Source organism: Herpailurus yagouaroundi, unplaced genomic scaffold (assembly GCF_014898765.1).
Source record: "Herpailurus yagouaroundi ecotype Mexico unplaced genomic scaffold, PumYag 160, whole genome shotgun sequence".
Classification (NCBI taxonomy): Eukaryota; Metazoa; Chordata; class Mammalia; order Carnivora; family Felidae; genus Herpailurus; species Herpailurus yagouaroundi.
In genome coordinates, this window is record NW_024412401.1 from 50,873,812 (window position 1) to 50,897,733 (window position 23,922).

The 23,922-nt window shown below is 51.8% G+C and overlaps 1 protein-coding gene and 1 long non-coding RNA gene across 3 annotated transcripts; one reads left to right on the top strand and one right to left on the bottom strand.

Moving 5' to 3' along the window:
* The first annotated feature begins 5,425 nt into the window (after window positions 1–5,425).
* Window positions 5,426–22,689, top strand: TBC1D13 (TBC1 domain family member 13). 2 transcript variants are annotated; one of them, XM_040482583.1, is made up of 12 exons: window positions 5,426–5,551; window positions 6,515–6,588; window positions 8,138–8,178; window positions 8,758–8,819; window positions 8,971–9,070; window positions 9,838–9,920; window positions 12,449–12,608; window positions 15,452–15,662; window positions 16,232–16,395; window positions 18,505–18,665; window positions 19,080–19,137; window positions 20,018–22,689. In XM_040482583.1, the coding sequence occupies exons 1-12, from the start codon at window positions 5,529–5,531 to the stop codon at window positions 20,081–20,083; spliced, it is 1,203 nt and encodes a 400-aa protein (XP_040338517.1). In that variant the 5' UTR covers window positions 5,426–5,528; the 3' UTR covers window positions 20,084–22,689. The 2 variants fall into 2 exon arrangements, with proteins under 2 accessions (XP_040338517.1, XP_040338518.1); XM_040482584.1 differs by lacking the exons at window positions 5,426–5,551; window positions 8,138–8,178.
* Window positions 10,666–23,904, bottom strand: LOC121035081 (uncharacterized). Its single transcript, XR_005792742.1, has 3 exons — window positions 23,710–23,904; window positions 14,770–14,772; window positions 10,666–10,676 (listed from the first exon to the last, which is right to left on the bottom strand). It is a non-coding gene; the product is annotated as an uncharacterized LOC121035081 (long non-coding RNA).
* Window positions 23,905–23,922: the final 18 nt, after the last annotated feature.

Below are 23,922 nucleotides of genomic sequence, written 5' to 3' on the forward strand. Positions count from 1 at the left end.
AAAAAATGTTTTTTTAAGTCTCTTGTGGTTTGCCTCCCTCTCTGTAACTTATTTTTCCTTCCCTTCCTCTATGGTCTTCTGTTAAGTTTCTCAAAGTTCACGTATGAGTGAAATGATATGATTTTTGTCTTTCTCTGACTGACTTATTTCACTTAGTACAATACCCTCCAGTTCCATCCATGTTGTAGCAAATGTCAAGATTTCATTCTTTTTCTTGGCCGAGTAGTATTCCGTTGTATATATAAACCACATCTTCTTTATCCATTCATTAGTTGACGGACATTTGGACTCTTTCCATAATTTGACTATTGTTTATAGAACTGCTATACATATTGGGGGTACATGTGTCCCTATGAATCAGCACTCCTGTACGCTTTGGATAAATTCCCAGTAGTGCTATTGCTGAGTTGTAGGGTAGTTCTATTTTTAATTTTTTGAGGAACCTCCACACTGTTTTCCAGAGCGGCTGCACCAGTTTGCATTCCCACCAACAGTGCAAGAGGGTTCCCGTTTCTCCACATCCTCGCCAACATCTATTGTTTCCTGAGTTTTTAATTTTAGCTATTCTGACCGGTGTGAGGTGGTATCTCAGTGTGGTTTTCATTTGCATTCCCCTGATGATGAGCGATTTTGAGCATCTTTTCATGTATCTGTTTACCATCTGGGTGTCTTCTTTGGAAAAGCGTCTATTGATGTCTTCTGCCATTTCTCCACTGGATTATTTGTTTTTTGGGTGTTGAGTTTGGTAAATTCCTTATAGATTTTTGAAACTAACCCCTTATCTGATATGTCATTTGCAAATATCTTCTCCCTTTCTGTCTGTTGCCTCTTAGTTTCATTGTTTCCTCTGCTGTGCAGAAGCTTTTTATCTTGATGAGGTCCCAGCACTTCATTTTGAAAGCATATATCCTTATAAAGACTTGTACATGAGTGTTCATAGTAGCTTTAGTTGTAATGGCAAAAAATCGAGACAACCCAAATGCTCATCGACAGGAAATGGGTAAACTATAGTGTATTCACAGGGCACCTAGGTGGCTCAGTTGGTTGAGCGTTTGACTTTGGCTCAGGTCACGATCTCATGGTTTGTGAGTTCGAGCCCTGCATCAGGCTCACTGCTGCCAGTGTAGAGCCTGCTTCGGATCTTTTGTTCCCTTCTCTCTCTGCACCCTGCTTCTCTGTGCCCCTCCCCCTCTCATGCTCTCTCTCCCTTTCTCAAAAATAAAACATTAAAAAAAAAAAACAATGATGTAGTCATATAGTGGAATCTACAAAGCAATAAAAAGGAATCAAGTGATAGGGTGCCTGGGTGGCTCAGTTGGTAAGTGTCTGACTCTTGATTTCGGCTTAGGTCATGATCTGATGGTTCGTGAATTCAAGGCCCTCATCTGGCTCTATGCTGACAGCGTGGAACCTGCTTGGGATTCTCTCTCTCCCTCTCTGCCCCTCCCCTGCTCACTCACTCTCTCTCTCTGTCTCAAAATAAATATATAAAATTTTAAAAAACATTTACAAATAAATGAATAAACTTAAAAAAAAGCAATTGAGTGCTGATACAGGCTACATACAATAGGCACGAATCTCAAAATAATTATGCTGAGTGACAGGAGTCAGATAAAAATGAGTACACAGTATACGCTTCCTTTTATATACAATTCTAGAAAGTGCAAACTAATTTATAGTGACAGAAAGCAGATCAGTGGTTGCGTGGGTTGGGGGGGGAGGGTAGAGTGTACCAAAAGAGGAAGAAGGGAGAAGATACAGAAGGGCAGGAAGAATCTTTTGAGGGCAAAGGATATGCTTATTATTTTAAGGATATGCTTGTTATTATTTTAAGGATATGCTTGTTATTATTTTAATTGTGGTGATAGTTTCACATTTATATGTGTGTGTGTGTGTGTGTGTGTATATATATATATACACACACACACACACATATATATGTCTAAACTTACATAAGGGAGCACTTGAAAATTTTTTTTAATGTTTATTTATTTTTGAGAGAGAAAGAGAGAGAGAGAGAGAGAGAGAGAGAGAGAGAGAGAGAGAGAGAGAGGCGGGAGGGGAGGGGCAGAGAGAGAGAGGGAGACACAGAATCTGAAGCAGGCTCCAGGCTCTGAGCTGTCAACACAGAGCCCGACACGGGACTTGAACTCACAAACCGTGAGATCACGACCTGAGCCAAAGTTGGATGCTTAACCGACAGAGCCACCACGCAGGCACCCCAAAGGGAGCACTTGAAATATGGGCAGCTTATGGAACATCAAATATGTCTCAAAGCTGGTAAAATTGTATAAAAATGAAACCCGTGGGGAAACTGAGTGAGGAATACAAAGGATCTCTCTGTACTATCTCTGTAGCTTCCTGCGAACCTATAGTATTTCAATATAAAAAGTTTAAAAAAGTACAAATTAAGACCAATTGCATTAGTACTTGTCAAAGTGCTCTGGGAAAGAGCTGTATCAGTTTAACTCACTTTAAAGCTGTTTGAGAGAGGGCCTGTTTTTCCACATCCTAGTGATGGCGGGCACAATAAATGCTGATTACTTTTACCCACCCAAGAGGCAATATGGTTGTTCAAAATCATACTCATCTGAGCATAAGCCCAATTTAATGGCATTTCAGGCTTTGGTGAAACATTGTTATTTCTTCTTTGAAGTGCCTGCTTATGAGCTTTACTGTCTTACCTCCTTCAGATGTTAGTTTATTTGTATTTATTTGTATTTTTTTTAATGTTTATTTACTTTTGCGGGGGGGAGGGAGGGGCAGAGAGAGAAGGAGATAAAGTAGGCTCCAGGCTCTGAGCTGTCGTCATAGAGCCTGACACGGGGCTAGAACTCATGGACCGAGAGATCATGACCTGAGCCGAAGTTTGATACTTAACAGATGAGCCCCCCAGGCACCCCACATATATTTTTTTAGATGTTACCTAAGAGCAGCTTTCCAGACTCCACTATTTAAAATTGCAACACCCCTCCACTACCCATCTCTGCTTTATTTTTCTTTTCAGGGACTGTTCACCATCTGACTTATTTGTCTTATTTATTTACTTATTTAAGTGTCTGTCTCACTAAAATGTCACTGCTTCAAGGGCAGAGAGTTTTTAAGTTTATTTATTTTGAGAGAGAGAGAGAGAGAGAGAGAGAGAGAGAGACAGAGAGACAGAGAGACAGAGAATCCCCAAAGTAGGCTCTGAGTTGTCAGTGCAGAGCCTGACTCTGGGCTCAAACTCACTAATTGTGAGATGGTGACCTGAGCTGAAATCAAGAGTCAGATGCTTAACTGACTGAGCCACCCAGGCACCCTAAGGACAGGGATTTTTTTTTGTCTGTTTTGTCCATGTCTAAATTCCGAATACTAGAAAATACTGGCACATTGTAGGCACTCAATAAATTTCTCAAATGAATGAATGCCTACTTCCTTTCCAAGGTGGGGGGGTGTTTTTTCTTGTTGGTTTAAGAACTCTGTATATGTTAGAAAGATTAGCCTTTTATCACAGAGGGTATATATGTTTTCCCCTATTGATGCTTGCCTTTTACTTTGCCATATAGGGATTTTAAAATTTAAGTAATTATGTATCTGTCTTATCTTTCATGGCTTCTGGGCCTTGTATTTTCCTTCTCCAAGATTATAAAAATATTTATTTTTTATTAAAAATTTTTTTTTTAAATTTTTTTCAACGTTTTTATTTATTTTTGGGACAGAGAGAGACAGAGCATGAACGGGGGAGGGGCAGAGAGAGAGGGAGACACAGAATCGGAAACAGGCTCCAGGCTCCGAGCCATCAGCCCAGAGCCTGACGCGGGGCTCGAACTCACGGACCGCGAGATGGTGACCTGGCTGAAGTCGGACGCCCAACCGACTGCGCCACCCAGGCGCCCCTAAAATTTTTTAAAATGTTTATTTATTTTCAAAGAGAATGAGAGACAGAGTGTGAACAGGGGAGGGGCAGAGAGAGAGGGAGACACAGAGTCAGAAACAGTCTCCAGGTTCCAAGCTGTCAGCACAAAGCCTGACACGGGGCTCGAACTCAGGAACCGTGAGATCATGACCTGAGCTGAAGTTGGATGCCCAACCGACTGAGCCATCCAGGTGCCCCTAAAAATTTTTAAATATATTTCTTCTAGTCCCATAGATTTTCTTATTGCAGCGCTTTAATTAATCTACAATTTATTTTTCTGTCAGATGTGAGATAGAAATAGAACTTTAGGGGTGTCTGGGTGACTTAGTTGGTTAAGCGTCTGACTTTAGCTCAGGTCATGATTTCACAGTTAGTGGGTTCGAGCCCGGTGTCGGGCTCTGGCTCTGTGCTAACAGCTCAGAGCCTGGAGCCTGCTTCAGATTTTCTCTCTACCCCTCCTTGACTCACGCTCTCTCTGTCTCTCAAAGGTGAAGAGATGTTTAAAAAAAAAAGAATAGAACTTTTTTTTTTCAAATGATAAGTCAAATGTGTTTTTCCTAACATATCATTTGCATTTTTCTCTGTCTCCTAACCAACGTTTTAAAGGGCTGACTGATATTCTTTTTATCTGGAAAAATATTCCTTTCCTATTGTGCCATTAAGAGAGCATTTATTTATTTCTTGTATTTCATACAAGAATGTAACCTTGGTAGTCTACAAAAACAGCTCAGTACCTAACACGCAGTGGGAGCAGAAATCATGGGATTAGGGAGTACAGGAACAGATACCTGTGTCCCTACTTCATGGAACAGACAAGTCTTGAGGGCGGAAGGGGAGGTTTTGAGGCTTTCCAGTCCAATGACAAAGTTTTCACCCATCAGTGGATAAATTAAAAGATAAGGACAATTATGCACTTGTGCACACAAGTATGTAGAAAAAAATCATTGTAAGGCTGCCAACCATCTCTTAAGAAGGATCCTGAAACCTTGGCTTTCTTTTTCTATTGTTCTCATAAAGTAAATTTCATGTTTGTCAACTCCAAAAGCCAAGGAAACACTGAACTGTAGTCCGGCTCTTCCATCTGATAATTACTGAACCGTAGTCACTGAGCCATCTGTTTGGTGCGGGCGCTGCTGTCATAGGCGTCGAGGATTTGGTAATGAAACGACCCGCCGGGAGGCCTGTATAGTTGAGCTGGGAAGGTCCACATTCTTGAAACAATGACGTAACAGTTTATTGCCGTCGAGGAACGGGTAAGGAAGAGGTCAAGGTGACAGGTAAACTGCATAGATATAAACTGAAGCCCAGGGAAGTGCAAAGAGTAGACACAGGGAACGGTGTACCTGGGCAGAGGCTTGTCCTCAGTCTCGTGCGCGCGTGGGCCGGGTGGAGACGGGGGCGGGGCCGCGCTCCCGGCGTCCCCGTGGCCCCGCCTCGGCAGTGGCGGGGAGGGGCGGCACGTGAGTGGGGCGGAGCCGGGCCGAGCGGGTGGGGTGGGGCGGGGCGAAACGGAACGCGCGCATTCGCGGCTTCGTTTCCGGCCGGAGGCCTTTGCAGAGAGCCCCGCGTCCCTAGGGGGCGGCGGCGGCGGCGGCGGCGAGGGCAAAGGGGGGATCCGGAAGTCAACACCATGTCGAGTCTGCACAAGAGCAGGTAAGGGCCACCGGGGCCGACCCAGGCGGACCACTCCTGGCCAGGCCGCCCCCTCTGCCTTGCAGGGCGGGACGCAGGTGCGGCCAGGAAGCGGGAGCCCAGTGTAGCGGGTCTCGGGCGCCCACTTTCCAACCTCATTGCTTGTGGGCCTGAGGGTGCCCGGAGCGGAGGCACCTCTTCTGCTCCCCGGTGTCACCCCATGTCTCTCCCTCATCCTGGACCCCGGGTTTCCCCCTTCCCCTGGTGTCTTCCTCATCCAGGGCCTCGATGCCCCGTTCTCCAGCTCCCCATCCCCTCCCCACCGTTTTTGTCCCCCTTGTTAATCCTCTGCCCCAGTACCGTCCCCTCCAAATGCTCCCTGTTCCCCTCGCCTGGTTTTTACATGGAATGCTGGAGAACCTGGATTCTCCAGTCTTCCTTCCCTCAGGCTCAATCCCACAGCACTGGCCAAATTTTGTTAAGTCTTCAGTTTTTCTCCAGGACTCGCTTGTTCTTTAAACCTTTTGTCCTTGCCTACTGTCTAGCCCAGAGGTCTTCTAATGGTTGTATTTTTGAGCCTGGGGAGCTGCGTGCAGGTTACATAGGTCCGTTGTCTAGGGATCACATTACTCCTGGTTCCTAGTGGCACTATGGGCTGGGCCTGGCCAGCAGGAAGTGCCCAATAAATGCCAGCTCACTAAATGTTAGAAATGTGTCTAATTTCATGGTGTTTGCTTGAGAACCTCTAGAGGAATATCTCTATGTTCCTGGGTTTGGAGGAAGAAGTGATCTGTAATTCTGTAGTTCCCCTAAGGTGCCTTTGGCCAGGACCTAGGCTGAGCTTTGCTGTCTTTATGTCCTGAAGGGGTGGGAGGAACTGGTTGAAGACTGGTGATATGAGAGCTCTGGGCTTCAGAAGTGATCACTAAGTCTGTCACTCTGGGGTTTGGATGTGCTTCATTTGCCTTCCTGTCCGACTTCTAGGATTGCAGATTTCCAGGATGTCCTGAAGGAGCCCACGATCGCTTTGGAAAAGCTTCGGGAACTCAGTTTTAGTGGTAAGCAGCAGCTCTCCACGTTCAGGGTTTCCTTAGAGCAGCATTGTGGTTAGGATGGAGGGGAAGGTGCCCAGGGCCACACCTGGTCAGTTCTAGGGCGGCCAGCCTGCCTCGTGGGGCCTTCTGCTGATTCTGGGACTCTCAGCCACCCCTGACTGCCCTGACCGCCAAGAGCAAGCCTCGGCCTTAGGATGCTTCCTGGGGTGTAAGCGCTGCTTGCTGCTGGCTGAGGGTTACTGGAGAGGATCGAATGCGGGAGCCTGGAGCGGGGAAGAGACTCGAGCCGCTTCGGGGTCTGCCTCACTCCTCAGCAAACTTCCTGTGTTGTAGAATTTGGTTAGCTGCAGAGCAGTTCCTGATTCTCTCCCAGGCTTGGGGATTACAGCTGACTCAGGCAATGGTGAACTTTGGTTAACGGTAAAATTCTAGCCTTGAGTCCCTGACTTTAAGGAGCTGAACCCCAGCAGTGTTTGACTTTGCCCTCCCTGGCATGGTTAACCTTCCAGCACAGAGATTTTTGCTTATCTTTTAAAATATCCTAAGGTGTTCTGTGTGGATTCTTGTTACTGCTCTGCCCTTGTGACTTGGTCAGCAAGGAGTTCTTGTAGTTGCTTTTCTTGTCCCCATGCAGATTCTGAGGAAGGTGGGCATCAGCTCCCACTCACGGTATTAGGGGTACTGTAGCAGCAGCTGCTTTAGTGAGGCTCCTGACGATATCGCAGGAGACGTTTGTCTTTTGTTCAAGAGTGATATTTAAACCCTGAAGATCTTGAGGGGTCATGGGGTGTGTACTGAGCTGAAGAATCTACCAGGCCTCGGGGAAGCCATTGTGCGTTGAGTTTGGGCTGTAGAGTTAAGACAGACAGACCTGTGTTGGAGTCCCCGATTGCTCTGTCATTACGGATAGGTTTCTTTATCTGGAAGGTGAGGATGACAGTGCTAATCTTCTCTACTTACTAGGGTTGTAATGAGGGTCAAGTGAAGTAATGTCCATAAGGCACAGAGTGCTTAGCATTTATAGCTTAGTTTATATTCCGCAAATATTTACAGTGTCCCTGCTGTGTGCTGTGCCCCACGCTAGGGGCTGGGAATATAAGGCAGATTTGGTTCTTCTCTTTCGGGGGCTCACCCAGCTGTCGGTGTTACAGAGGTTAAATAAATCCACAAACCATGTTATACAGTCCCAACTGGGCTGGATGCTATGAAGGACAATTCATGGAGCCATTATCGTTTATAATGAGAGACCTGACTCCAACTGAGCAGAGATGGTGGTGGTGGGTAAGTGCTGCTCTGAGGAAGAAATACCAAGGATGAGAAGGCGTTATCCTCAAAAGAACATTCCCCACAGAGGGAGCTCTGGGGTGGGGGCAGGGGTCTTGGAGAGAAATACACAGGATTAGCCTGTAGTCCAATGATTTTTCTGACAGGAGATGATTCTTGAGGAAGTACTTCTCGCACTCCATTCCTTGCCCACTGGCTCTGAGGTGGAGGGCTGGGGGGGTCTGGGGGCTCTGGCCTGGGGCGTGACTCTTGCCTGCTGTGTCCACAGGCATCCCCTGTGAGGGCGGACTTCGGTGCCTCTGCTGGAAGGTGGGTGTGCCTGGGGTGGGGTGCCTGCTCTGCCAAATGTCCTTGGGTTCCTGCATGGCCTGCCCCCGCCCTGGCCCCTTCCCCTTCTTCTGCGCCTTTCCTTGCTTGTCCGAGGAGACTTTTCTGGGAAGTTCTGGGTTTCTTTTCCTCTTGGCATCCCCTCCAGGATTCCCTTGGGGCAGGAACACGTAGTAGTGGCAGTGAAGCTCTCTGCTTCCTGGTCCGCACAGGGCAGTAGAAGTGATGCTTAATGGGACAGAAAGAGGCCACGCTTTGCCCAAAGCTATTAGCCGAGGTGGGAGCAGAAACCCAATGTCTTGGTTTCCAGCCTCTTGAGCTCCAGGTTTCCTTATCCTTTGCGAGGGTCTCTGTGAGGATAAGCAGAGGAAAGGGTGGGTTTGGGATAAAGTGGAGAGGAAAGGGGAGGCTACCCCCAGCCCACACCTGCACGCGTGGGTTTCAGCCCATCTGGTCTTCTGGCCTTTATTAGACATTTTCCTTGAGGCCTGTCGGCCTCCACCTACTGTCTGGGGTTGGGCCCAGGAGTCGACAGAGCTTTGTTCCTCTCCCTCTGTGCAGATTCTCTTGAACTACCTCCCCTTGGAGAGAGCCTCATGGACCTCCATTCTGGCCAAGCAGAGGTGAGACCACGAGAAAGGGGGGTGACGGGAGGGCCTTCCTATCAGACAGCAGGTGGTGCTGGGCCTGCCTTGCCTCCTGTTGCTGCTTCTCTGGTCCAGGCTCCCTGAACGAGACCCTTGGGATCATCCTCTCTCCCCTTGTCTCCTGCAGGGAGCTGTATTCTCAGTTCCTGAGGGAAATGATTATCCAACCTGGCATTGCCAAGGCCAACATGGGTGTGTCCAGGGAGGATGTGACCTTTGAGGACCATGTGAGTAAGGGTCTCAGCAGGGGCCAAGGCTACAGAGTAGGGAGGGATGCAGGCTTTGGAGCCAGAAGTTCCGTCTGCCCCAGAGGACAGATGTGGCCAGTCTGGGTCCCCTCTGGACCATCCAGTACCTCCTCTCTGTGTTGGGCCGCTCAGCCCCTGGAGGCCGTCGTCTCTCCCTTCTCCTTCCCAGGCGCTGGGCCTGGTCAGGAACGTAGGCCATGAATTGGGGTCTTAGTGTGTGTGTAGAACTGAGCCAAGTCCTCTGTGTGTGCTGTGTCTCCTTTCCTCCTCGCCTCTGTTCCCTGGGGAAATTTCTGTGATTTTATAATTGAAGAGAGAGCAGGGCAGGAGTGAGAATAAATGGTCTTTCTGTGGCCTGGAGGGAGCCTCATGCTCTCCTCAGATACTGAGCCCCTCCCCTTGTGCGGAAAGTGGAGATGGATGGACCCAGGCCCGTCCTCCAACGTTTAGACTTGACGATTCCGAGCAAGGTGAATTAGATTCGAAGAGACCTGATAATACAACATGCGTTCATTCAACAAGCATTTAGTGAGCACCTGGTATATGTGGCATTTGAGACAGAAAGAGTGGTCCCTGCCCAGCAGGGGTGTCCTCAGAGCAGAACGTGATGTCGGAGGCTCCCCAAGTAGCTCACAGGCTGTCTCAGAGCCCCCGCTGGGCCTCTGCTCAGGCCCCCCCCAGACTGGAATCTGCCTCCTGGGGCCCTGGCTGGACCTGGGACAGAGCAGCTCATCCTCTCCCCTCAGCCACTCAACCCCAACCCCGACAGCCGCTGGAACACATACTTCAAGGACAACGAGGTGCTGCTGCAAATCGACAAAGACGTCCGGTAAGCAGGGCACTGGGGGTCAGGAGCTGGCCCGTGGGACTTCTGGGGGGTTTCCCAGTCCTGTCCTTTCCCTTTGCAGCCCACACCCACAGGCGGGTGTTTGAGGAACGGCTGGAGGCTGGTCTGGTAGGTGGGTCCAAGTCCCAGTGATGTCGGCCTATGAACGGGGCCAGTGACCGAGTCGAGTGCCTGGCTCTCCTTTCTCCCTGCCTTCGTTTCTGTCGTGCCGCAGGTGTTTATGGGTTCATTGGATCCTTCTTGCGACAGATACTGAGATCCCACTCTATGGCGAGCTCAGTGCCGAGCTCAGGGTTGAGCATGGAATTGACAGACGTGGTCCCCTTCTTAAGGAGCTTAGAACCCGGTGGGGAGGATGGTTAGATAGTCCTTCAGCAAGATGGGTCTTCCGTGTAATTAGCATTTGTGGTCAGTGCCCTGAGGGAAGAGTTCAGGGTGCTTTAAGGGTTGGGGGGAGGCCTCGGCTGAGGTCTCAGGAGTCAGAGGCCTTGGGGGAAGAGGGAGGGAAAGACCGTGGTGGTGGGGAGCTGCCTGCAGGAAGGCCCTGAAAGCGCACGGAGGCATGTTCGAGGAGCAGTGGTGGAAGCCACACTGGAAGGAGGCGGGGGTTGGACCTTGGACTTGATCCCAAGGGCATGGGGCAGTCATGCAGAGGTTTTGAGCATAGGAGTGACAGGATCAGATGGGTGGTTTTTGAAAACTTGTGAGCCTCAGTGTGTGCCTGGGCGTGCTTTTCCGCTTGGCAGAGAGACGTGGAAACACGCTCCTGCTTCCTGTGGGGTTGGCGAGTCTGGCAGTGGGTGGGATCTCCCACAAGGCTGTGTGAGGAGCTGGAAGGGAGGCCTCCCTGCAGTGGGGCTGAGTGGTTGGAGCTGGAGATCTGCAGTCAGTTTGCCGGGTTTCAGTTCCACTTTCACCGGGTGCCGGCCGTGTTTCTGGGCCCTCGTGGCCCTGGGCGCTGCTCCTCTGTCCGTGCTCAGCTTGTCCGGCCCCATCTTCAGATGGCCTCAGGTGGACACCCAGCCCAGCGTGGCTCAGCCAGGATGCAAAAGAGGGTCTCGCCTCCTGCATTCTCAGGGTGGAGTTGGGGCGGCCTCTGTGCACGAGGTGTCTTAACAGTTTGCGTCAAGAACCATGTCTTGAACCCGGTTCTAGAGAAACAGGTTCTGTCTCACACTGGTAGCGATTGTAGCATGTCATTCAGTGTTTTTGGGGGGGCAAGTTTGCAACGTGCTGGGTGTAAGAAGTCTGGAAAGCGTGCCTGTGCTGCAGTAACGTGCACGAGAAAAACTTTACCTGTTGAAGTGATGCAGCGATGTGGGTCCATTATATCTCAGTAAAACTGGAAACGAAACGAAACCAAACCAAACCTATGTGATCGCATCGTAGAGACTGTCTCCCACCTTGAGTTTTCCTCTCCCTCTGTCCTGGACATCTTCCTGTGTCAGCTGTATAGTATCCTGTTACACAATGTGCAGCATAACCATTTTATTTAAGTTAGTTTATCAACATAACCATTTTAAACCACACTGCACTGAACACCCTATATGTATTAGATAATTTTTTTTTTTAGATAAATATTTTTGACATGGAAAGATGGTTGTGGTTAAAGAGGAGAGTTGGATTATAAGACCATAAGGACACTTAAAAATTTTATATGTGTGTGTACCTATATGGAAATACAAATCAGAATGTGGGTATATTAGGGACACGTGGATGGCTCAGTCAAACATCTGACTCTTGGTTTTGGGTCAGGTCGTGATCTCGTGGTTCGTGGGTTCAAGCCCCACGTCGGGCTCTGTGCTGATGGCTCAGAGCCTGGAACCTGCTTCGGATTCTGTGTCTCCCTCTCTCTCTGTCCCTCCCCCGGCTGCACTCTGTTTCTCTCTGTCTCAAAAATGAATAAATGTTAAAAAAAAAAAAAAACAACAAAAAAAAAACAACTAAATTCTTAAAAGTAAAATGTTACAGGGGCGTGTGGGTGGCTCAGTCAGTTGTGTTCAATTCTTGATTTTGGCTCAGGTCATGATCTTGCAGTTCATGAGTTCAAGCCCTGCATTGGGCTCTGTGCTGATGGTGTGGAGCCTGCTTTAGATTCTCTGCCTCCCTCTCTCTCTCTCTACACCTCCCCTGCTTGCTTTCTATGTCTCCCCCTCCCCCAAAAATGTTACTAATTTTTTAAAATTTGTTTTTTTATTCTTGAGAGAGAGAGAGAGGGCAGGGGAGGGGCAGAGAGAGAGGAAGACAGAGAATCTAAAGTGGGCTCTGCTCTGACAGCAGAGAGCCCGATGCAGGGCTCGAACTCACCAATGGTGAGATCATGACCTGAGCTGAGCCGAAGTCAGATGCTTAACCACCTGAGCCACCCGGGCGCCCCAAATGTTACTAATTTTTTAAAAAACACAAAAAATGCCTTTTGGAATAGTGGAGCACCCGGCAACAGAGTGCTGATGAAATGCTCCAAACTTTCATCCTGAGTAACAGTGCTCTCTCCTGTTCCCTCTTGACAGGAGGTTGTGCCCAGATATATCTTTCTTCCAGAGAGCCACCGAGTACCCCTGCCTCCTTATCCTGGACCCCCAGAATGAGTTTGAGACCCTTCGTAAACGGGTGGAACAGACGACGCTGAAATCGCAGACAGTGGCCCGGAACCGGAGCGGAGTCACAAATGTGAGAGCCAGCCCGGGGGCCCCAGGGACGCCCCGTGGCAGCCTTTTCCTTCCTGCTTCCCTCGGAGCACTGGCCACCGGCCATCTGCCCTGACAGCTACCCAAAGCGACCTTGGTCCTGCCAGGTCTACCTCTGGGGCTCTTCTGCAAGTCAGCTATCAAAGCCTGGGGGCGTGGGGGGCCGGGGGAGGGTCCTCCCGTGTGCTGAAGGAGCAGCAGGGGAGATGGCTCTTGAAAAAGCGATTACACACTGACGAGAACGTGTGGGAGCAGTGAGGCAGTGAGGAGTTGACCTGGCTTTGGTGTCCTGGAAGACTTCCCCGAGGAGGTGACATTTCAGCTAAGAGGCCAGGAATTAGCAGGAAAGTGTGTTCCAGGTGGAAAGGAGGGCATAGTGGAGGCCTCAGGCAGGAGTGAGTGTGGTGTGTTCAGGGAATAGCAGAGTCCAGCCAGGTAAGAGGGGGGCACCGCCAGAGGATGCTGGCAAGGTCAGCGGCCGTGAGGCCACCTAGGGACTTCTGAGCAATGCAGGGACGTGATTCCGGTCTGCTTTTGTGAAGGATTGCCGTGGGCAGTTGCCGTGGGGGTGTTGGAAGGGCAGGAATGGAGGATGGGAGGCGGCCGCACTGTCCAGGCACAGGCAGATGGGGGCCGGGGTGAAATGTGGGTAGACTTGAGAGATCAGGAGCTAGAATTGCTAGGGCTTGTGCTGGCCAAGTCACACGGAGCATTTGAACCCCAGTCTTCTAGCAGATTCCTGTAACTCTGAGAAGCAGCCTGTAGCCAAATGAAGCGTATTACCTTCTTCCTGAATTTACACCTATGTTTGAGTACATGGAACTCCCGCTTTTTCCTCAAAACTTTTCATTGTCCTCCAACAGTAGAAAAATCCTTCTCTGTAACCTCCAACAGACTCGTGACATATAATACTGCAGAAGCTTTCTTCCCTCAGGTAGAATGATCACATCTCTGTGTCTCTCGGATAGCAGCCATTTTCTGCTGCAGGGGTGACACGGGCAGTTAACAGCTGGTCCCAGGGGCCCATGTGCCCGGGACAGAGTGACATGTGCCAGGGGGTGCAGAATGCTTGGCTGGCCACGTGGGCGACCCTACTTGCCGCTGATGTCCTGGCTACAGGGCAAGGTGCGGACCTGGCTTCACTCATTTCACTGCAGTAATTGGGGTCTGAGAGCGGAGCTCTTCCCCATTTTAGGTCTTGATCTGGTCCTGGTGGCAGAGAACCTGACCAGAAGCTGCATCCCTAGACCTCGGGACCTGCGGTTGGGCCATTTAGTTCAAGTTGAACATCTGTTTGACTTCGGGGGAAGTAACACCAGCCTCACCTTCCTGGGCCTCCACCTTCTCCCCTGTAAACTGGGCAGGATCGTTTCCACCATGCTGGCTTTTGAATCACCAGGAGGTTGAAATGAGGTCACGGCTCTGCAGATTTTGGGAAGGCTGCAAGGCATTTCTCTGAGGCCTGGGCTGCAGGCTATGGAGTCAGCCAGTCTGGGCTCAAGTCCTACTGTCACCACATAGTGCGAGACCTAACATTTCTGAGCCTCAGTTTCCTCGTCTTCAAAATGATGTTGAGCAGGTATTCTAGGTTGTTCAGAGGACTTCACGGAGGAATGCTTGCAGAGCACGGTCTTGCCCATGGAAAGCTGTCAGTGAATGTTAGCGATGTGTGCGTGTGAGCGCACATGTACACACGTGTATATGTTTGCACGTGCGTGTATGATGGGGGAGGGACTTTGTCTTCAGGATCCTGTGCTTCCCGGATGGCTTCATATGCTGGCCCTGCCTGCGTTAGCCTGCAGCTTTCTCACACAGGGAACCCCTGGCACCTGGATCCTTGCGGCGCCCCTGGGGGCTCCTGCCAGCACTGCTGTTGGAGACCTCTGCTCCGTCGCAGGAGGATCCCTCTTCAGCAGGGATCCCTCTTCTGTTTATCTCCCAACTTTTTCTTAATGAAAAATGTGAAACGTTCGCAAAAGTTGAAAGAAGAGTACGATTCCCAACTGTATACTTTCCACCTAGATTCAACAGTTGTGAATGTTCTGCCATATTTGTGGGTGTATTATATAGAGAGAGAGTAAGTTGCACACGCCCCGACCCTTCATCCGTGAGTACTCTTGTGGGCGTCTCCTGGGAAGGAGAACATCCTCCTTTGTCACCATTCTCACGTACGAAGATTAACAGTAATTCCACAGTAACACCCAACTTCCAGCCTGTGATCGGATGTCCTCAGTTGTGCCAAGAATATTTTAGTTATTTGACTTTGCATCCGAGACCCATTAAGGTGTATGTGTGAGATTGAGATGTTATATTTCATTAGTCTCTTGATCTCAGGGAGGCCTCCACTTCCGCCCCCCTCCCCCACAGCATTTGCCTTTTTGAAGGATCTTGGCCAGTTGTCTGTTTTTGACACATTTACAGGTTTTTTAAAAAGTAAAGAATAACTTACATGTAGTAAAATGCACAGATCTCAAGTACGCAACTAGATGAACTTTTAGTTACATATATGCCCAGTCAAGACACTGAACGTTTCCATCATCCAGAAAGTTCCTTCACGCCCCTTCCCAGTTAGTACCCCTCACCTCAGAGGTAAGCTCTATTCTGGTTTGTAGCACCATAAATTGGGCTTCGGCCCCGCTGCCTTGTGGAATACCCCACATTCTGGGTTTGTCTGCCTGTTTCTCCCTGTGGCGTTGGATGCGTTCCGCTGTGCTGTGTATTCCCCATAAGCTGGAAGTTGAGTCTTGCCTGAACGGCAAACATTTCTGGCGGGAACGCGTTATCTCTACCGTCGCCGCCTTACCGGCTCCTCCCCTCTTTCCCCAGATGTGCTCCCCACACAAGAACTCCACGCCCTCTTCCCTGAACGAGTATGAGGTGCTGCCCAACGGCTGCGAGGCCCACTGGGAGGTGGTGGAGCGCATCCTGTTCATCTACGCCAAGCTCAATCCTGGCATCGCTTACGTGCAGGGCATGAACGAGATCGTGGGGCCCCTCTACTATACCTTTGCCACCGACCCCAACAGCGAGTGGAAAGGTAAAAGGCCTCTTGGCTGCCCGCATCCCTCATGCGGCTTCCTAGAGAGAGGGGCCCAGGAAAGCCTGGCTAATGGGCCTCATGAGGCACTGCGACTCGCGCCCCACTTCTGGGCCTCTTCTTCCCTCTGTCAGAGGTGAGAGGTTAGCCTGGATCATCTCTGAGGTCCTTTCCAGTTCAGGCCTTCTAGGATGTGGGGAGTGTGTTGAGCTTTCAGCGCGGGTAACGGAAGTTCTGATAAAGGAGATGACCGGTACATTCCGGAAGCTGAATGACTGACAAGGCTTCAAGTAAATGGTTTGAAAAGTGTCCTCAGAAGAGCATGTAATCAGTTACTAAGTGAAATGCACAGTGTTGCCCGAAGGTGTGAGAAGAAAGACGTGTAGTCCTTAGTCTGGGGGCGGAGCGTGGTCAAGGATAGAGGAGGGCCCGGGCCGGACCAGGAGGGTGGGCGGCCCGGAGGAGCTCAGAGGCAAAGGGGGAGACGTCGTGCACGGGAGAGGTGGGGTGCGACGCGGGAGGGCATCAGTTCCCTTGCAGCTGACCCCCCTTCCCCCACCCATCGCCAGAGCACGCCGAGGCGGACACCTTTTTCTGCTTCACCAACCTCATGGCTGAGATCCGGGACAACTTCATCAAGAGCCTGGACGACTCACAGTGTGGCATCACCTACAAGATGGAAAAGGTGTACTCCACCTTGAAGGATAAAGACATGGAACTCTACCTGAAACTGGTGAGGACCACGGGGCCAAGGCAGACGGACGGGAAGGGGCACAGATAGCAGGCCTCCTCAGCACCCCAGGCCCGGGGCAAGTTCTGGCTTGAGTCTGGGAATGGAGAGTGGCTGCTCCCGCTGGGGAGTGCTGGCCTGAAAGCTGGGGCCCGACCGGGAGACCGAGGCGGCAGTTGACGTGGGAGCCTAGCAGGCTGGGCACGAAGAGGAAGTTGATAGGGTGCCTGTCGTGGGCCAGGCATGATGCAGCGTGTTCACTGTAGACTGGATGACTTTAGCTTGGTAGCAGTCCTCTGAGAAACAAAGTGCAAGCTTCATTTTTATTTTTATTTATTTATTTTTAAGACGTTCATTTATTTTTGAGAGGGAAAACACAAGCGGGGGGGAGAGGGCAGAGAGAGAGAGGGAGACAGAGGATCCGAAGCAGGCTCTGTGCTGACAGCAGCGAGCCTGATGTGGGGCTCGAACCCACGGACCGCGAGATCATGACCTGAGTCGAAATGGGACGCTCAACTGACTGAGCCACCCAGGCGCCTCTGAACTTCATTTAAAAAAAAATTTTTTTTTTTGGGGGGGGGGCGCCTGGGTGGCTCAGTCGGTTAAGCGTCCAACTTCGGCTCAGGTCATGATCTCGCGGTCCGTGAGTTCGAGCCCCGCGTTGGGCTCTGGGCTGATGGCTCAGAGCCTGGAGCCTGCTTCAGATTCTGTGTCTCCTTCTCTCTCTGACCCTCCCCCATTCATGCTCTGTCTCTCTCTGTCTCAAAAATAAATAAAACATTAAAAAAAAATTTTTTTTTTTAATGTTTATTTTTGAGAGAGAGACAGAATGTGAGCAGGGGAGGGGCAGAGAGAGAGGGAGATACAGAATCCGAAGCAGGCTTCAGGCTCTGACCCGTCAGCACAGAGCTGTATGTGGGATGTGAGATCTCACGAACCGTGAGATCATGACCTGAGACGAAGTGGGACGCTTAACTGACTGAACCACCCAGGCGCCCCTGAACTTCATTTTTAAAAATTAAAAATGATCTAAAAAGTTCTTGGAGTGTCATTCCCTATTTATTTCAGTAAACAGTTTTGTGAAAAGAAACTATATAAAAACAATTCTGTGAACAAGAAAATACATATAAACAGATCCCTTTAAACAGATTTGGAATTATGTTTTTGTTATTTTGTAACATGGTTTTTCAGTTAGTAATACTCACTGGCTGACCAGACGGCTCATCTCTATGGGGAGTAATTGTCTTACAAGGTGTTGTAGGGAGAGTAAATAAATGAAATCATATACTTCACATGTGAATCACAAGGCTGGGCTTATCATAAGTGCCTCATAATTGTCTGTCTGTCCATAAATCCAGGGTTATAATCCATACTGCATTTTTATTTTTTTATTTTTTTTTCAACGTTTTTATTTTTATTTTTGGGACAGAGAGAGACAGAGCATGAACGGGCGAGGGGCAGAGAGAGAGGGAGACACAGAATCGGAAACAGGCTCCAGGCTCTGAGCCGTCAGCCCAGAGCCTGACGCGGGGCTCGAACTCACAGACCGCGAGATCGTGACCTGGCTGAAGTCGGACGCTTAACCGACTGCGCCACCCAGGCGCCCCCATACTGCATTTTTAAAAAAAAATTTTTTTTATTATTTATTTTTGAGAGAGACAGAGACAGAATGCAAGTGGGTTGGGGCAGAGAGAGGGAGGCACAGAATCCGAAGCAGGCTCCAGGCTCCGAGCTGTCAGCACAGAGCCCGGCGCGGAGCTTGAACTCACAAGCTGTGAGATCATGACCTGAGCTGAAGTCGGACGCGCAACCGACTGAGCCACCCAGGCGCCCCCATACTGCATTTTAAAAGAATCTGAGCCATTCGTAAATCTAGAGAGCTTACATAAAAGCACGGATCTCTGGCTCCTCTTGAAAAATCGAAGATCTGACAGCACCGGCCAGCCACAACAGCAGGCGTCCCTCTGGTCGAGCGCGGCTCTCCGGGCGGCCCCAGTGCCGACCCCCCCCCCCCCCCCCCACAGCATGCCCGGCGCGGACGCGCGGCCAGTCTGATAGGCCACACGACACTGCACGGCGGCTGACCGCCATGCCCGCGCCTTGTCTCCCCAGCAAGAGCAGAACATCAAGCCCCAGTTCTTTGCCTTCCGCTGGCTGACGCTGCTGCTGTCCCAGGAGTTCTTGCTGCCTGACGTCATCCGTATCTGGGACTCCCTCTTCGCCGACGACAACCGCTTCGACTTCCTCCTCCTGGTGTGCTGTGCCATGCTCATGTGAGTAGACCGCGAGCAGAGGGCCGGGGCTGCTCATGGGGAGTGAGCCTCTGGATTTCTCGGGCGGGTGTCAAACTGCGGTTGGTAAGGCGGGAGCAGGAAGGGGCCTGCTGGGCCTGCGCTCGGTGGCCCAGGGCTCTAGCGCTTTGCTGCTGTGTTCTTTTTTTTTTTTTTTTTAAAGTTTACTTATTTTGAGAGCGAGAGCCAGCATGTATGTGCATGACAGGTGAGGGGCAGAGAGAGGGAGAGAAATAGGGAGGGAGAGAGGGAGAATCCCAAGCAGGCTCTGTGCTGTGAGCGCAGAGCCTGACTCAGGGCCTGATCTCACCAACGGTGAGATTACGACCTGAGCTGAAATCAAGAGTCTGTCGCTTAACTGAGCCGCCCAGGCACTCCTCTGCTTGTTTTCCTTAGACTGATCCGGGAGCAGCTGCTGGAAGGGGACTTCACCGTAAACATGCGGCTCCTGCAGGTAATGGGGTTCGGGGGGCCCAGCTCAGGCTCTGGTCGTGAGGCAGGTACTTACCAAGCACCCACCGCTGCCAGCCACAGTTTCAGGCTGGGGTCAGGAACAGGGCAGAGGAGTCCAGACTCCTGAGGCAGATCTGGGTTAGGATCTGGGTTTGAATTCTGGTCCTGCCACTTGAGTGGTGTTGCCTTGAGTGAATGACTTGGCGTCCCTGACCCAAATGTTCTACCTGAGATCATCTTACCCGGGGCCCGGCGGCGCCCGGTACATTGTGGTGCTTGTTGGTGAAAGCGCTGAGACCTGGGGGAGGAGGTTGGGGCGCAGTGGTTCAGAACGTAGGCCCAAGAGTAAACAGCTCTGGGTTCACATCTCTGTTCTGCTGTGGTAGTCATGTGACCCGAGCCAAGCGATCACCTCTCCAGGCCTCAGTGTCTCCAGTGCCTGGCCTGGGGTTGGTTTTCAGTAATTTGACCAGGTCTGTAAAATGGACACAGTCACAGTAACTTTCTAACCAGACTGATGAGGTGACCCACTGAGCTAATGCATGAGCAGCATCTGGTCCACGACCAGGCTCGGGATGAATGGTGCTCGGGATGAATGGTGCTTGGGATTCGATGGCAGGAGGGAGGGGAGGGAGGGTGGCCCGAGTCCTAAGGAAGGGGCTGTGGCACTGGTCGGTGCTGATTGGGTCGGGTAAGCTAGTGCTGCAGCGGGTGTAGCGTTAGCAAAGGTTTGGGCGACATGCAGGTGTCTTTGGCCTGTGGCCCCTGTCCCTCCGGCCCGGGGCCCAGCATGGTGACAGGGCCCAGTGGGAAGGAAGGGCATGTAGTGGTGAAAGGTGAGCTGACTTAAGAGGCATGTTGTTGACCTTTCCCCTGCCCAGGATTACCCCATCACAGATGTCTGCCAGATCCTTCAGAAAGCCAAGGAACTCCAAGACTCCAAGTAGCCTCCTGGCAAGAGGCCCAGGTTTGGGAGAGAAGACACCGACCCCTGTGCCCTGGCTTCTGGGACGCGCAGAAGCCTGTGGGATCCCAGCCAGCCTGAGGGGAAACTGCAGGATTGGCCCACTCCAGGCCTCCTCACCCGGCTCCCTCCCCCTCGGCCGCTCCCGCTGGGGGCACACTGTGCCATGTTCCTTCCTATCCATGCAGCCCTAGCTCTCTCCCTGCTCTTCATCCTGGGGACCTTTTGCCCAGGCTGCCGAGCAAGGCTGGAGCTCATGGGGTGGCTTTCCGGGGCTGGGGGCACTGGGGGCCGGCAAGGGTCCTTCCCTGCCTCTGCTCGGCTGCTCCCTTCCTGTTCTCCTGCTCTGGTCTTCTGGGCTCTGGTCTCGGGAGGTGCTTGGCAAATGAGCCAGAAACCACTTCTTCTGGGGGTTGGTGCTTAGGCTTCTCCATGGGGAAGGTGACACTGTGAAGGAGCTAAGAAGCTGCCAGGCCCAGGTCAAACTCTCTGTCCCTCTCCCCGCGAGTGTGTGTTTCTGTCTGTAGTCCTGGGTGGGCGTGTGTGTGTCTCTTCATCTCCCGGGTGTCTGCTGCTCCTGTGTGGTGTGTGTGTGTGTGTGTGTGTGTGTCCATGTGTATATGACGGGGGTGGGGTGTCTTTGGTCCCTCGAGGGCTCTTTCTCCTCCCCTTCTCCCTCTGCCTCTTTCACAGAGGGGATGTGTGACTCACTCTCACTCTGTCTGCCCCTCTGTTGTTCTTCCTCTGCCCTTCTCTCTTGGGGTGCCTTATCCCCAGCTCTTTCCCCTCCTCCCCTCCACGAACCCCAGAAACAGAATGAGGAGTCTGGCTCAGCAAAATCCCTGGGGGTCAACCTTGGCCTTTGCACCCTGTTCACATTCCCAGCCCTGGGCCCCCAGGTCGCACAGACGGGGAGGGAGTCCACAGTGCCTCAGCACAGGGTCCTGAATTGACTCCCGACAGAAATGTTGGAAACCAAAAGCTGCTGAGAAATGATGGCCTGCAAGGCTTTGGGCCCCTTACCCTCCTTTCTGCCCAGGGGATGGAGGAAGGAGAAGAGGGAGAGCTGGGGCTTCCAGAGATTCCCCCAAAAGGCCCTTCTCTCCCAGAGGAAAAGGACCTGAAAGCGATAGTGTACCAGGGGTTGGGATCCAAGTGTTTCAGAAGAGTCGTCGTTCTTGTGGCTCCCAGGTCCTAGCCCAGGGCAGTGAGTCCCATAAAGGGCAAGTGGGACCAATGGGAGTCTCCCTGGGCCAGGTGTAGCTGAGCCTAAAGGCCCTGGATCCTCTTGGTGCCAGGAGAGCCATGTCTCCCCCAGGCAGGCTGAAGGAGGTGCTGGCCCTTCCCTGGTCACCTGCTTGGGCTGTTCCCAGGATCTGGGGCAGGGACACTCGGAGCAGGAGCAGCTGGCTACTCTTGCCGCGGGGCTGTGGGAGGAGTGGGCACGTTCTGACCAAGGCCCGCCCTCCTGTGAGGAGACAGGTGGTTTGGATCTGGAAGGCTGGGCGATACAGCAAGCGGCCTCCGCCTCAGACTGGCCAGCAGTGGCCCTTTCGTCCCCAAAGCCTTCCCGAGTCTGGCAGCCAGGACTTTGTGCTGCCTTCCCGGGCCCGGCTGTGGGGCCCAGGAGGAGCTGTCCCCAAGTGGCTCCTGTACCGGGCTGTACCTTGGATGCTGCTGGGACTTTACGCACTTGCCTTTTTGCCGCCACCCCTCCCAACATACAGTACTTGGGAGATTTTTTTACTGTATTTATTCAGACTCCTAGTTATTTATTGCAGACTGGCAAGTGCTTGGTTTGGGGATGAAGGGTGGGGCTGGGAAAGTATACAAGCAGTTGGAGGTCTTCCTGACCTTCCAAGGTCAGAGTCAGCATCCTCTCCACCTGTCTGTGGGACCTTCCTGGTTTTCCAGCCGGTTCTGGCTGGGAGGGCTCTGAGCTCTGTACTGCAGCTGAGTGTAAGGGATACAACAGGGTGGGTGTCGTCTCCAGACTGCAAGACCCCAGCATGGCACAGAGACCCTGCTTCCCACCAGCCTGGCTCAGCCTCTTCCCAGAACTGGTCAGCTGGTGGTTCAGTCCCAACTTTGAGCCCTTCACAGCCTGAGGCTTGGGCCACAGCCTGGGGCCCAGCAGCCTGCTCAGGACACCTGATGCATTCCCTCTTGCCTGTCCCCCGCCTACCCTCCTGGGGCCATACTACTTGAGTCACTGCGTCTGATTTGCCTCAGTGGCAGACTTAGGTCCAGTGCTCTTTCCTTGACCTTGGGATGAGGATCGGGAGCACAGGGACCATGTCCAGATTACACGGCGCTCCCCGGTGGGATACTGCCTGAGGAAGGGACAGGCCCTTGGTGATTTCCCCTCCCCAGATTCTCAAGGGAGGTGCCTTGAGAGCCAGCATGCCCAGGGCTTCCTGGTTGGGAGCTGCCCCCAGGACTTTGGACACTTAGAGATTGGGCTGTAAGAATTCTGCAGGTCTCACTCCAGGGTCAGAATGGAAGTCTGCTTTTGTTTTTTCATCTGTTTTATTCCTTGAATCAATGCTGTTGATGACAAGTTGTCTTTAATAAATCGTGTTCTTTGCATTGGGCATTGGTGCTGTGATGGGCTGACACCTTTGAGACCTCGGGAAATCTGAGTGGGGGTGGAGCAAGAGGCTCTTGAAAGTGGGCAGAGAACAAGGCCAGGAACCTCTTGTTGGAAGAGTCCGTTCAAGTCTTGTAGTTCAACCACCTGCAGTTTGTCGCTGAGGAAAAGGTGGGGTGCCAGGGAAGGGGGTACTGCACAGCGGATGACACAGCAAGTTCTTTTTGAGGTTGACAAAACCTCAAGAAACAATTCATAACCACAATCTAGAGACATCACTGGGAGCACGTTTGTCTTTGCTACATTGTTGTCATTTTCTGATAGTTTTGTGTACCCTCTCCCCTCTCATGTTAGGTGGTAAGCAAGTTGCTGTATGATTTTAAAATGTATTTGTGGGCTATAGAGTACTCTAGCATGCTAAACATGTCTGAAAACCCTATATTTTGCTTATTCCAGCCTCCATTACGAGTAATACTGTGGGGAAGTTTTCCTGTTTAAACTCCTTGCACTCCCCATTCATTTCCCCAGCTCCGTCCTCCAAGTGGGTTGAAAGGTATGAGCCTTTTTAAGGCGTTTATACATACAAACTGCCCTCGGGAATCACCAGTTTCTGTTCCAACCAGCAGTTAGCGTCAGCCGCATCCTTGTCCCGGGCTGTTAAAACACTTGCCAGTGTCCTAGGACTCCTGACTTACGGTGTAATGGTTGGGAGGGTAGGTTTTGGTGTCAGGCAGACCTGGGGTCATGGCCCTGTTTCCTTGTTCTGCCAACTAGGAGCTTCCTCTCTTGAAGATTAAGTCACTTCTCGATGGAAGCTGCCGGACACTTCCTAGGCGCTAAGTGGGAGCTCCTGCGGCTCGCGCGGAGGAAGGTCCCTCGAGGCAGCCCTGGGAGGGGGCGGGGCGGGGCGGAGCCGGGCGGCGGCAGCCAGTCGCGAGCCAGGGGAGAGGTGACACGTGCCACCACCCCCCCGCCCCCCCCCACCTCCTGTGCGCGTCTTAAAAGGGCAAAGAAAGGACGCCGGGACTTAGGCTACGCGCCGGTCTGGCCCGCTCTGTTGGGGTCCCCTGTTCCTCGAAACGTTTGTGAGTGGACGCGACGGGCGTCGCACCCCTCCCTCACGCCCCTACCCGGCCCCGCCGTGGGCCCCGCAGGCCGGCGCGGCCCCTTTAAGAGGCTCGCGGGTCGGCCGCCGGAGGTCCCGGGTGCCCCGTGCGCCGCGCTCCCCGCCA

Excerpts from the sequence above, each read along its gene's own strand:
- TBC1D13 (XM_040482583.1), top strand. The coding sequence starts at position 5,529 with ATGTCGAGTCTGCACAAGAGCAG. Across the intron at positions 9,921-12,448 it reads CAAATCGACAAAGACGTCCG|GAGGTTGTGCCCAGATATAT; the intron begins GTAAGCAGGGCA and ends CCCTCTTGACAG. Across the intron at positions 18,666-19,079 it reads GTGTGCTGTGCCATGCTCAT|ACTGATCCGGGAGCAGCTGC; the intron begins GTGAGTAGACCG and ends TGTTTTCCTTAG.